We start from the raw sequence: 13852 nt of genomic DNA on the forward strand, positions 1-13852 counted from the left end.
AAGCTACCATATTATGAGGACGCGGCTTGCTGCAACAGGCGTGAGGATATATGAATTATGAAAAGAATTACTGGGCTGAAAAGTGAAGGTAAGAAAGAACTAATTAATGATAAATTAGCACCTGATACACGATTTTATTTGCATATTCCTGCAAACGGCCCTTTGATTAAAGGAAGCTTTTCTTCATGTGGAAAAACGCATGTTCAGAAGCAAAACTTCCCGGATGAAAAAACATAAAATAAAATAAGACAGCCTAGATGTCAGCATCACAATAAACCTCGGTGCTTCCCTACCCTGTGAACAAATACACCAACCATCACTCTAGAGAGTGAACTTGTCTGGGCCATTGAATCGGATTCTTTGAGTTCTTTTAGCTCTTGTCATTTTTTATTTTTTAGTCGTTAGTTGTTGTCTGAAGCATGACAAGGTGCCCAGCTACCACAACTTTTGCATACATTAGATAGACAGTGGTGAAAGGACACTTGGTGTTGGCCCACTCAAACCCATCAACACCTCATTATATTGTTTGATTGCTGAGTTAAGTAACCCAACAGAGAGAATGGATAATTTCATCAAATATGATAATCCCATGAATCTACTCTATTTAGTTTGGATTTCGAATCTATCCAAGAATTTAGGACTTTAGTTTTTATGTTTTAGTTCAACCCATTTAATTTATTGGTTCTTTTTAGTGATACACTCAGTTCACAATTCATAATAATAATTATTTTTTTAATTTGTGTTATTTTTCAATATTTATTTATTATTTCAGTTTTATATAAGGGAAGGATTTACTCATGACAAATACTAAAATTGTCCTCTTGACTTTACCATTGAAAGGGATGTTTTAACCGTAGATACTTGATTTTTGAATTGTCATCGTGGACATCAGGAGAAAACCTTGGACACACACATACTTTGTTAGACCGAACAGTTACTCCAAGAATATTCTACTCAAACTTGAGACTTGTAAGATGAATAAAGGTTCATTTGATATAAAGTTAGGTAAATTTGATTTTTGTACAAGTAATTTAAAATCTTCTTGTGTTATAATTAATCTCAATTACAAGAAGTCTGCTATTAAAATGCGTGCCACCATGGGGGAACTGAATTATGCTTATTTGCCTTAGCACTTACTATAAGCAAGAAACGTCCTCAAACCACATGGGCAATTCAATTTTGGGGATGCAAACAGTCGCCCATCATACTTTAAAAGTTTTCACACAACGTTCTATGTTTCTTTTGTGGTTTTATATGGCATTGGTTTTCGTACAATGCAAAGTATACTTGGGTTTCTAATCCTGCATCCATTTTCTGAAACGACAGCATTTGTTTTATTGCAATTTGCTATCAAATTGAATGATTAGTTCAAGAAGATAATCTTATGCTTGATGTAGCAGTTTTAGTTCATTTTTGCCCCCAACCTCCACACACTTTTTTGCATTAAATGTCACTTTAGGGCATGCTTGGTAAAAGACTCTGCATATATAGCACATTCTGTTAATAGGAGTACCATGCATCCCAGCTTTATCCATGTGCCACACAATTTGACCATCTACAGTTCTACTAATTTCACATCAGGCCAAATTGGTCAGGTTGAAAAGCAAGGGTGAATAGAAGAGAAGCATGATGTAAAATTGTACCCAGAAGGTTGTGAAAGTTAATTCCGTCACACATATTCCATTTACATCCAATAATGAAGCTTAGGTGAAAACCCACTTTTCTTTTTTACCTTTTGTTTCTGTAGTATGGTTCGGGGTAGAATCAATACCCTTTCACCTTCCCACTACGGAGAAGTCACAATCAAGGACGAGACTTGCTTAAAACCCAATACAAACACTTCATGATTAGCAGTTTTGACTGCAATCACTTCACATAATTAAGGCCATACTTTGTGATAACAGAGAGTGCTATGTTGTAATTAGGGTGCAATACTTAGGACTCACCTTTGGCATGTTGGTGTTGTCATTATCCCACAGAAGACAAACCTCTCTTTGGATATGACTCACTGTTTATTTTATGGAATCTCTTTCATCATTGTGGTAGATGATGAAAAAGACCTATATAACAGGAAATATTCAAAAGGTAAAACATATGGGCCTTAGAAGATTGTTCCTTTCTTTCTTCCTTCCCTTCTTTACTTCTCATTTTTTAACAGACACTGTTGGGTGCTGATAAGGCAGAAAACAAGGGATACATCGGCCAAATATCTGTGCATTAAAAGGCAAAACGTGTTATTTTCAAAGCTGCTTATTCATGATGACAATGCCGAACTGTTGTTGTGGCCAAAGAAACAAAAGCCTCTATAGCAGCAATGGAATTGCAAATAGTGTGTGTGATAAATTATGGAAGGCAACACATATCATTTTGGTAGACTTTTTATATTTGCCATTGTCGGATCTCAAAGTAGCAATTGATGGCAAAACAATAAACTTGGAAGCCAATGGAGCCCACATCGATAGCAAGTATCATATCATCTCAAGTACCACACTCTCTCAGCCTCCAACAAAAGAAAAGAAAATGCTCACCAAAAAATCTCGAGATTTCAATATGAATTTCTGTTGCTTTCTAAACATTTATATTAAAACAAATGCATTTTTTTTCCCGTTTCAAATTAGTGTTTTTGCTTCTAGGAAAAGTAATTTTTCAGAATATAAAGTTATTCAAATATGATGTTTGTTTAAATATCCGAAAAAAAAAACAAATAAACTCGAATTCCGGTCATATTGATATACCTTTTGAAATTAATGCCTATTAGCAGAGGTTTAGTCTCTCGTCTGCAATGCGCCTATAGCAGTTGAATGCAACAAATTTCAAACGCTAATAATGAAAATTTATGATCACACGAAAAAATTTTCAGGTTTATATAACAATAAAAACTTCTGGTTTCTAAAAGAATTTGTGTTTAATGTCTGACATTTTAAATTAAATATATCAGAATTTTGTTTAAGAAATAAGCTAATTGATTTACTTAATATAATTACTTTATTTATTTTTCCTTTTTCTTTTTCGATGCTTTAAAATAAGCCATCACTGCGCCTGATTTTGTTGACTGATATTTCTAATTTTTTTTTCCATGTATTCAACGTCAGTTGTTAGTTACTTAGTTGACAATTATGCTTGTTCTTTTCTCTTTATTTATTTATTTATTTAAAAATTACAAAATCCTCGGTTCAAGGAACCCTACCAAACAAGTTCAGGCCTGCTTCCATAGTTACATCCATCTTACAAATTCCATTTTTAAAAAATAAGTAATTCACTTTAGAAATTTTAATTTTTTTAAAATTAATAATTGATAATCAACTATATTAACAGTTAAATTTTGATTGAAAAATGAGAAAAAGTTTGGCTTGTGTTACGCACAAGTCGGTGGAGTTATGCGCACAAGTTCAACCTGCTTTTGACCGGATATTAGATGTCAATATCAGTTTACTAATCTGTAATTACTATAAACATGTTGTCTTAATCAATGCTTCACCAAAGTAAGATCATATTTTGAAGCACAAAATATAGGTTTATTATTATCAGTTGAAAATTTTTATTATTGAATAATCATAAACTTTGAAAATTAGAGGTCAGACTCTTAATTGTATACGAAAAAAAATGTAAATATCTATTCTTTATTCCAACTTAATGTAAGACTACGAGTTAAAAAAAGGCACTGTTTATTCTTGAGATTCCTTGAGGTTAGACGTATATTATTTTTTGTCTATATTTACAGTAGTATCCTTTGTAAAAAGTATAAACTGTATTATTTTTCAAACAAATAAAGGATGTTGTAGTGCATAATGAGTGAATGATAATAATAATAATTAAGAGAATAAAAAACTAAGAAAATTACGTAATTTCACAAATTCTCAAGATGATCTATGTAGTTTATTATTCGATTATAAATGTTACTCGTTCAAAAAGGAAGATCACGGACATTAGTATTCAAAATGTATATTGCGTTGATTATACTTTAGTTTTTTTTTTCTTTAACTTCTTAGAACTTCATTTTCAATGGTTGTTAAAGAGTTTTTTCGGAGAAAAAATCAACTTCATCTGAACTAAGCTTAAATAATTCATTAAAGCACAAACAACACCCTATCAGATTAATTTAAGAGCATAGTTTTAAATCATTATTTGAAAATCACACCTATATAAAACGCGATTAAATAAAAAATCTCTTAGGTAATTTAATTGAATTTATATAATAGAAAATGGATTTAAGTTTAATTTTTTTAGATTAACTATATTAATCTTATCTTTAATATACGTGATATTTTCAATAATTTTCTTAATATTAAATTATTTATATTTATATGTGAAACAATAAATTAATAATAATCTAATAACAAATCACATAATAGATTTAACAAATCTTCTTAGATAAAGATTTATTTGTTGATTGTAATTGATAGATAATATTTAGAGGTTGAATTGATAAAAAAAAAGGTTAAACCCATTTGGAGGTCCTTATATACGTGGGGTTTTCTCAGTTAGATCTCCATCTTTTAAGTTTTGTAAATTTGGTCTTTTATATTGAAAAATTGACTCAATTGGATCTTTGCCGTTAAATCAACTCAACGAGGTTAAGTTTTTGATGACCTGTGAGGGTGACGTGGACATTTTTTGAGACATAGACATTTTTTGAGACATGGCTTGCACAGACCCTTATACGTGATTTTTTTTATTAATGAAACCCTTGTACATGACATTTTCTTAAACAAACATTTTAAAAATTGGGATTTCTGAAACATTTTAAAAGCTGCCATCACTATTCTAGATCGAGTTCCGCCCGATTCGAAATCTAACTCAATGTTTCTTACACTAGACATCAGAACTTTCATTTCAAGAAAATGTCGTGAATCACAAGAGGCACAAATTATCCCAACTAAGCTTCCATCATCATCATAGAAAGGTGTATTAGTCGCTACAAGTATGAACTTCTCTCCCATCTTATTCTTGACCGAAAATTGCCCCGTCTAGTTCTCTCCCATCATTACACGGTTAATTGTATCATTGGCCATGCCCAAATCCCTAGGTCTACAAGTAGCTCAATCCCATCCCGCCCTAAAGCTTCCTTTGTTGTATAACCATACAGATTTTCCGTACTACGGTTCCTGCAAAATTTTCCCCAACCACATTTTTGTTTTCTCAAAACAAGGTCTTAATATAGGTTCCCCGAATTCACGCAATCGGCACCATACAACATCACATGCTCAACAATAAACAATATATATCAAACATTAAAACACAGCCAACACATCCATTTTCCAGCAAAGAACTAATCACAAGTATTTATAGTAAGAAGCTTTTCCCTAAGTATTCACAAAAAATATTAAGATATTACCGTTCAGTGAAATTCACGGCGGAAGGACCACGGCGCGGAGTAGCACCTTCTCCTTCTCGTTCTCCTCAACCTCCTCTGCTGTTGTCGTGAATTTTAGGATCGCCGTCGTCGCGACTCTCTCTCGCTGCCATCACTCCAATGCCTTAATTTTGCAAATTTCCTCTCCACTATGGATTTCGTGTGTGCTTGCGATACACTCCGCTTCAGATTTTCTCTTCCCAATTTTAATCCCAATTCAAATTTCAATGAAACCTAATTTTAAAATGTTTCAGAAAAACTCCAATTTTTAAAATGTTTGTTTAAGAAAATGCCACGTAGAAGGGTTTCATTAATAAAAACCACGTATAAGAGTCTGTGTAAGCCACGTCTCAAAAAATGTCTACGTCACCTTCACAGGTCATAAAAAACTTAACCTCGTTAAGTTGATTTAACGGCAGGAGCCCAATTGAGTCAATATTTCAATATAAAGAATCAAATTGGAAAAACTTAAAAGACGGGGATCTAACTGGGAAAACCCCAGGTAAATAGGAACCTCTGAAGGAGTTTAACAAAAAAAAAAACTAATGTTGTTAGAATTGTGAGATTGTGGAAAGAATGAGATAATTATTATTTTAGTTTTTACTAAGTAATGTGACAAAGTACAATGGAAATGGTACTGAGAGGGTTGAGTTATGATTTGACTTTTGTATTTATAAAGAATGAGAATTTGCCTTATTTTTCATGTGCACGGTTGGACGTGAAAGTTTAACCCTTATACACCACTTTGAAAATCTTAATAAGATTAGTGATGAAAGATTGATAAAATCTAAAGAAACAACTCAAGGACCTCTTACAAACAATCATTCACTTCATGGAAGGATAAAAATAAATTTAAGAAAAAAAATATGTTAGAGGACTATCTCTTGATCCAATACAAAGGATAAGAAATTTTCAAGTAGTATGAATTTGAGGACAGAAGGAAGGTACGATAGATGACTATTTCCTAATTCAATACAAAAAGAACTTGAAGATGAGCCTTTACAATTCATAGGATATGAAGACATGAATGTCATGGCTTGGAACACAATTATAGAATAAATTTTAAGCATTTAGAGTGTATGTAATTTATTTTAATTTTGTAAGTTCGTTGGCGAACAATTTGTTTATATTATTAATTTTCAAGTTATTTTGAATCCAATATCTTAGGGTTTTCTTTTAGGGTTTTCTTAGGTTGCTTAAACATTTGTGTATATATACAACAAATACATTTGTAAGCACCTTGGATGGTCAATATATGAAATTGGTTTTTCACTAAAAGAGGATTATTTTGATTCTTGTTATAGAACTATGGTTCTTATCAAAGATTGAATTCTTTGTGACAAATCTTTCTTGACTTATCAATATGATAAATTATGGTGTCTCTCCTTTGGTTTTTTTCTTTATCAAAGATGACAATCTTTATGGTGAATCTTCATTGACTTATCAATATGCTAGATTGTGGTGTTATTCCATTTTTGTCTTACTATGTATTTTTCTCTGATTCATTTTTGTTTGTGCCTCTTGAAGAATCAAATTAAGAACGATCATACTCTTTCCTGGATAATCATATCATCTAGTATCAGGATTGTATCATTTGACACTAGAGTGTATCATTTGGAATCTAGATTGAATAAATTATTCATTGACTTGCTATCTTGGGCATGACTAAGGTGTTGTTGAGCACCATAGTTGTAGTGACATGGGCGTTGGGCAGTAGCAAGGATACATTAAGCAAAATTTTGATAATGAACCCTTGTCTTAGTTGTGTCAGACAATCCTTATATATTGGGCAATATTAACTCAAATAACTATTTGTATTTTTAGTGTTGGAAGTGGATTATTGCTTTTGTGTTAATGATTATGGCTTGGAAATATAAATTTTTTTGAATTAGAATTTGCTTGATAATTTGAGATTTGAGTCCAAGTAGTTATTTTCAAGAGAAAATATTATCAGTGTACATAAACCAAAGTTTATTGAAAGAGATTGTGTGTGGGTGGGAGTATATTAACTTTATTATAATCTAACTCATACAGAAGAAGATATCTAGGTGGTAAAAGTTGTAAGCCACTTCACAGAGCTAATATAATATGAAAGAGAATCATACTTAGAGATTAAAGTTAACCATCTCATGACTTAACGAGGAACATAAGTTCATAGATATAATTATAATTTGAAGATTTTGGTAATAAATATGACATGTGCAAAGTCTTATGAATTTAGTTATAAATTTAGTTAATATACTAATCTCTAAAAATAATGTCTAGATGGTCAAAATTATGAATGAAAGTACTTTAAGACATTTAAATATTTTTGAATTGAAGTATGATAGTTGATTTTGAACAAATTAATATTTGACACTTTGATAGAAAATATACACTATATAAGTATTAGAGTGGCAGTAAGAAATATAATATTTTAAATAACTATATTAATTATAATTCACTTGTTTTGAAATATCTTGAAATTTCATTAAAATAATTGGATATTATATATATATATATATAATTGAATAAATTTGGAATGTTAGCATATTATATTAAAACATTAAACTTAAACTTAACTCTTGACGTTAATTTGCGAGAATTAAATTCACTTTCTAATAATATTTTTCGTAAATAAATTTTATATTTAAATAATTGTTATTAGTTTAGAGAAATTAAATTTAATTAAAAAGATTGTTCATTAATTTCTTGAAAGTCAATAATTTAAAATACAAATATGAACACTTTATTTCAACTGCCAATTATGTAAAACCCTGTTGTACAAAAATAATATCCAACAGCACATGCCATGGTGATATTTTAAGCAGAATCCTTTATATTGTGGAATTTTTAAAAACCAGGAACATGTGACTTGAGACAGAAACTTGGATTCAGATAGAAAATTACGCGTTTCCTTCTTGCGCCTAATTAAAATGAGGGCAAATTTTATAACTAATATGTTGTCTTCGTTTACATCACTGACAATTATATTTAATGAAGTCTTTTTTCAGTGATAAAAATTAAATTCATTATTTTGAGAAACCAATTTTAATTGAACAGTACAAAGGAAAAAAGAGATAACAACTTTTGGAAAAGGCGAAAGAAATTACCTATATTACGGAAGTATAGGTCTGCAACATTTAATAGCTTTACTGGAAATAAAGGTATTGACCCATGATTAGATTAGATTGGAAGGCAATTTATTAATAAATGGAGGAAAGGAGATAATGTTGTTGGCATAATTTCTCGTTTTGTTAATTATTAATTAAATTAGTTAATTGAAAGTTGGGAGCTTTAACAAAGGAGAAGATTGAGATTAGATTAGTTAGTTAGTTCGAAAGTTTGAATGATGTGATAGAGAGAAACGGCAGCGTTTTGGCACTTCCACCCTTCTCCCCCCAAAAGCATATTAGATTAGATTCTGCTTCCTTTTCTTTCCCTACTCTACCAGTCTTCCTTTCTTTCAATTTTTTCTATTTATTTCCATTTCAGTCCTTTCTCTCTCCCTTGATACTCCCTTTGCTTTGGTGTGGTGTGAGAGACACTCTCCTCTCTTCTCTTCTTTCTCTCAAACTAGTTTTAGTTTCGGTTCTCAAACAATTTCAGGAGCGAACCATCAAGGGAAGGGTATTCTCGTACTTTCACTCTCCATGGTCACGTCCACTCACTTCATCACCACCAGCGACACTCACTTCGTCACCGGTGCCGCCGGGTTGGGGTCAATGTCCGCGGCGGCGGTAACTCCGGCGGTGCTCTTCATAGCCCTCGCCGGCTTTGCTCTAGTCGCCGCCGTATTCTGCGGTGGTAGTAGGTTACTCGAATGAAAGAATTATAGAGCCTCGTCGCAATCGCAAAAACCCTAGCTAGAGGATACTGTTTTCGATTCCGATTTAGTCGCACTATTAGGGAAAACTAAACACGAAAAAGTGTACATAGAAGGAATTTATAGATGAATCCCCTTAGACGAAGTCTCAATTCGCAACCGTCGTCCTCGAACTCCTCTCCTTCGTCGTCGTCGTCGCAATCGTCGTCGACCTCCTCGTCGTGGATCCATTTGCGATCGGTTCTTTTCGTTGTCACTGCTTCCTCACCTGCTTCTTGTTCGTCCTCTGATCGGTGAGTTTCTCTTCATTGTGCTGCTCTCTGTTCATTTTTTAAACTGTTTTTATTCAGTGCTGAGATTTCTATTACTTTTGTGTTTATTTCGTGCCAGATCTCCACTTCTGCGCATCCCAGTGTTGCTATCAGTGTCCGCTTAGGCTGATCAGCTTGTGTGTGTTGCGTTTCTGTTTTTGGGTCTCTTTGTTCAGCCGCATTTCGGTCTTATTGTGTGTTTACTTGTTGATTCATTCATTTGTTCGAATTGCTACAATGTTTGTCATAATTAAAAAAGGAAATCCTGATTTGTCTTTGAAAGGGGAAGTAGGGTTGAGGAGGACAAGGTAGTGGGAAGGAGACAGATCTCTCTTTTGGTTTTGCTGGAGCTTTTTTGTTGTTTGTGTATTAGATTTCTTTAATATAAAGTTTCTTTCTTCTTCCCTCGAACTGTTTATCCTCCTATTCCTTTTCTCGTGTCAAATCAATTGTAGGTGAAAAACCGGTACTAAATGGTGATCTTGATCGGACATCAAAACCTCCGTTTGTCTTGTATGGTTTTTCCTGAGCTATAAAGGAGGATCTGTGCTACTTTATGTTAAGGAGTGCGGTTCATTTGAGACTGAAAAAGTATATTTCATGACCAAATTAAATCTAAGAAGGTTTGCAATTTTGAAGTTTTAATCTAGATATATATCTGAGGGATGTTGAAGTGATAAAGTCTTCAAGGACAACTTTTATATGTCCCGGACACTCTTCATTTTACTTAATTGCATGCCCATATTTTCTTACTTCATCACTACTAAATTTAAAATTTTAAACAGAAAATTTCGATGTCATAATCTCATTAGATTTTGGAATCAACTGTTTTAATTTTCCAAGGCTGTGTTTTGTAAACTTAGCTGTACACAGCGACAAATATGTAATATTATTCAAGTCAGTACTGAACATCACATTGCACAGAAACTCCTTTGTTTAAGTAGACCGGGATTTCTCCAACTTGATAAGTTTGTTTTCAAGTGTAAAATTATTGCTACATATTATAAAGTTAACTTCGAAATTGACGGCTTTTAATGCTGAATGGATTTTATTGTTTTGGCGTCATGTATCTTGCACATAGTTTTGTGATTTTAAAATACTGAAACTTGTATACGCCTGCTCACTTTTTTTTCCCTTGGGAAAAGAAGTCACAGTTGAGTTGGAAAAAATTATCTATTATACTGCAGTGCTGTGATTTGCTGTTAATCTGGAAGAGTATATTTTTATGTACCTTTTTACTACCTGAATTTCTTACTTTATGATTTCCTTTATTTCTCTGTAATCTAAAATTCAAATGCAAGCAATTGTAATGAGAGTGTCCTCGTGGCTTAATTTTCAGAGGTCGTCTTAAATCACCGTGGTCGCGTAGGAAAAGGAAACATGTACTTTCACCTCGGCAATGGAAAAGCTTGTTTACCCAAGATGGGAGAATTCGGGATGGTGGAATTAAGTTCCTGAAAAGAGTTCGCAGTGGAGTGAGTTCACTAATCTGATTGTTTAGATTTTAAATTCTTTGGTTTGGCTATTTCTCCTTGAACTTGATTACGTATAAATATCTGATGCAGGGTGTTGATCCTAGTATTAGAGCTGAAGTTTGGCCATTCCTACTCGGAGTGTAAGCATGCTATCTTTGATGCTTCGTTTATAATTTGTAAATGATGCTTATTGTTTACCTTTTTTACGTGTCTGGGATCTAGGAAATTTGGATTATGCACTGGCATGAGATACAAAATGGACATGCTGTTACACGATGTGATTTGAAAAATCTTGCTCCTGGTTAAATATTTAGTACTGTGTTGCAGCTTGGTTGTGAAGAACCTTAATCATCTCTTATCTGTAGTAGTACAAACTTTTTTCTTTGCTTCAACTTATGCATCGGAAAGGATATTTATGGGCTTCTTTATTTACATCTTTTTCATCTTTTTTCCTGTTTTTTTCCCTTATTTATTAATTTAGATGAACTCTAATATGGTTACTGATTACATATTCTGTTATACAGCTATGACTTGGACAGTACTAAGGAAGAAAGAGATGCTATAAGAACTCAAAATAGGTAAAGTATATATAATGGATCCACCATGTTTTTGCAGTATTTAAAACTTTTATTTTGTGTGTACTTTCCTCATCTGCCTTTTCAGTTTAATTCTAAATCTTTAAATGCAGAAAGGAGTATGAGAAATTTCGCAGACAGTGCCGGCAACTGCTAAAGCACAATAATGGGAGCTTTAAGTTAAATGAAATAGGGGAAATCAGCTATGAAGGGGATGGTGGAAGTCTTATTCAAGATTATGGTTCTCCTAGTTCAGAAGATGCAACAAGTGCAAGAGAATCTCTTTCCAGTGAGGAACATAGTCCAGATGCTGAATATTCAGATGATCCATCTAGTGCCCTGTTGGAAGGAGATGATGTTCCAAACGTCAGCAATGCTGATACCTCTGCACTGGATACTGATTCCACTGATTCAGACTCTTCAGAAGGTCCTGAGATAATTCAGACATTTCCTTCTGATGATGGTCAGGAAGACAGCAATTCCAAGACCCCCAAGGATAATTCTTCTCCCTCTGTAATGCAAGTTCCTTCAAAACTATGGACTAATGAAGATTTTCCCACCTGGCAACGGATCATCCGACTTGATGCAGTACGGGCGAATGGGGAATGGATGCCATACTCCCCTTCTCAAGCTGTGGTACCAGACTGTAGGGCACATCGTTCTGCTGAGGCGGTTGGATTGAAGGATTATGGTCACCTGGATGCCAGCAGAATCTTTCATGCTGCTCGACTGGTTGCAATTCTTGAAGCATATGCTTTATACGACCCTGAAATCGGCTACTGCCAGGGTATGAGTGATTTGCTATCTCCTATAGTTAGTGTTATACCAGAAGATCACGAGGCTTTCTGGTGTTTTGTTGGATTCATGAGAAAGGCTCGGCAAAATTTCAGGCTTGATGAGGTGGGTATTAGGAGGCAACTAGATATAGTTGCAAAAATTATTAAGTTCAAGGATGGCCACCTGTTTAGGCATTTGCAGAAGCTGCAGGCCGAGGATTGCTTTTTTGTGTATAGGATGGTGGTGGTATTGTTTAGAAGGGAGTTGACATTTGAGCAGACTCTATGCCTTTGGGAAGTAATGTGGGCAGATCAAGCAGCAATCCGAGCAGGTATCGGGAAATCTGCATGGAGCAGAATTAGGCAGCGAGCTCCACCAACAGACGATTTATTGCTTTACGCAATAGCAGCATCAGTTCTACAAAGGAGAAAGTTGATCATTGAGAAGTACAGCAGCATGGACGAGATCATTAAGGAATGCAATGGCATGACTGGACACCTTGATGTTTGGAAGCTGCTTGATGACGCCCATAACTTGGTTGTCACCCTTCATGACAAAATGAAAATAGAGACATCATTACGATGAGTGCAGGTGATACTGGAACAAACCAAACCAAATGACGTGGCCCAAAGATCTTTAATTTCAAGCTGCCAGATTTCTCCACGCATCTAAACGTGCTGCAAATGTTGAGTTATTATTACTGAACTTAGTCTGCTGCATGCCGAAACTTGCCATGCTTATTTACCAGGTTCCGGTTTGGACAATGTTGGCTAATGTGGGGATTGAAGTTGGCTTGATTTAGATGGCATCTCCACATGTTGAAACTTGCCGCTGCTTATTTACGAGCTCTGCTTTCCACAATTGCCTTAATGGGGGCATTGAATTTGGCTAGATTTAGAGAGCATCTTTTTTTTTTACCTCACTTCTGTTTCACGCTGGCCCCACCCTTTTCTTTTCTTTTTCAATTCTGATTTGGGACACGTCTGGGAGCACCTTTGGGAAAAGCAGGAGTGGTTGGTGCCTGTAACCGATTGAAGAGGCTGAGATATTGTCGACAATTATGAATATTGGCCTTTTTGACTGAACATAAACTCATGAGGCCCCCTTTTGATTCTTTTAGCCACTGATCAGTTGCGTATAATCGTAAGTTTGAGGTATGTGTCTTGGATGGAATTGGGTAATATTTGGGGGTGCTGATTAAGCCCTGTATGCTTAATGGCGTGTAAATTGACCACTCAGCTTTTACTCAACAGTTCTAACACTTCCACTTAATTGTCAGGTCCATCCATCTCTTTCCTCTCTCTTTCTCTCTCTTGCAATCTTACTTTCTTCTTCAGATAAGATGTATGTTAAACGCATTAAAACTAAATAATGCATAAAATTAGATGCTAATAATCGTAAGAAAATACAATAATTAAACAAATGAGCGTACTTTAGTATAACTATATAGATTTATTTAGTTCCTTCATTTTTGTATAATCTATTTATTGCTGGTGAATGATTGATGGCCAGTATAGTCTATTTTATCCATACTTCATTGTGAGTTTCATATTTCT

The 13852-nt window shown here is 34.0% G+C and overlaps 1 protein-coding gene across 3 annotated transcripts; it reads left to right on the top strand.

Moving 5' to 3' along the window:
• Window positions 1–8705: 8705 nt before the first annotated feature.
• LOC108331652 (rab GTPase-activating protein 22) lies at window positions 8706–13574 on the top strand. Of its 3 annotated transcripts, XM_052876127.1 has the most exons (6): window positions 9364–9451; window positions 9549–10060; window positions 10809–10944; window positions 11035–11084; window positions 11469–11522; window positions 11633–13574. In XM_052876127.1, exons 2-6 carry the CDS (start codon window positions 10026–10028, stop codon window positions 12879–12881), a joined length of 1524 nt encoding a protein of 507 aa, XP_052732087.1. In that variant the 5' UTR covers window positions 9364–9451; window positions 9549–10025; the 3' UTR covers window positions 12882–13574. The 3 variants fall into 3 exon arrangements, with proteins under 3 accessions (XP_017421982.1, XP_052732087.1, XP_017421983.1); XM_017566493.2 differs by lacking the exon at window positions 9549–10060 and having other exon boundaries at window positions 8706–9451; XM_017566494.2 differs by lacking the exon at window positions 9364–9451 and having other exon boundaries at window positions 9550–10092.
• The last annotated feature ends 278 nt before the right edge of the window (window positions 13575–13852 follow it).

Source organism: Vigna angularis, chromosome 4 (assembly GCF_016808095.1).
Source record: "Vigna angularis cultivar LongXiaoDou No.4 chromosome 4, ASM1680809v1, whole genome shotgun sequence".
Classification (NCBI taxonomy): Eukaryota; Viridiplantae; Streptophyta; class Magnoliopsida; order Fabales; family Fabaceae; genus Vigna; species Vigna angularis.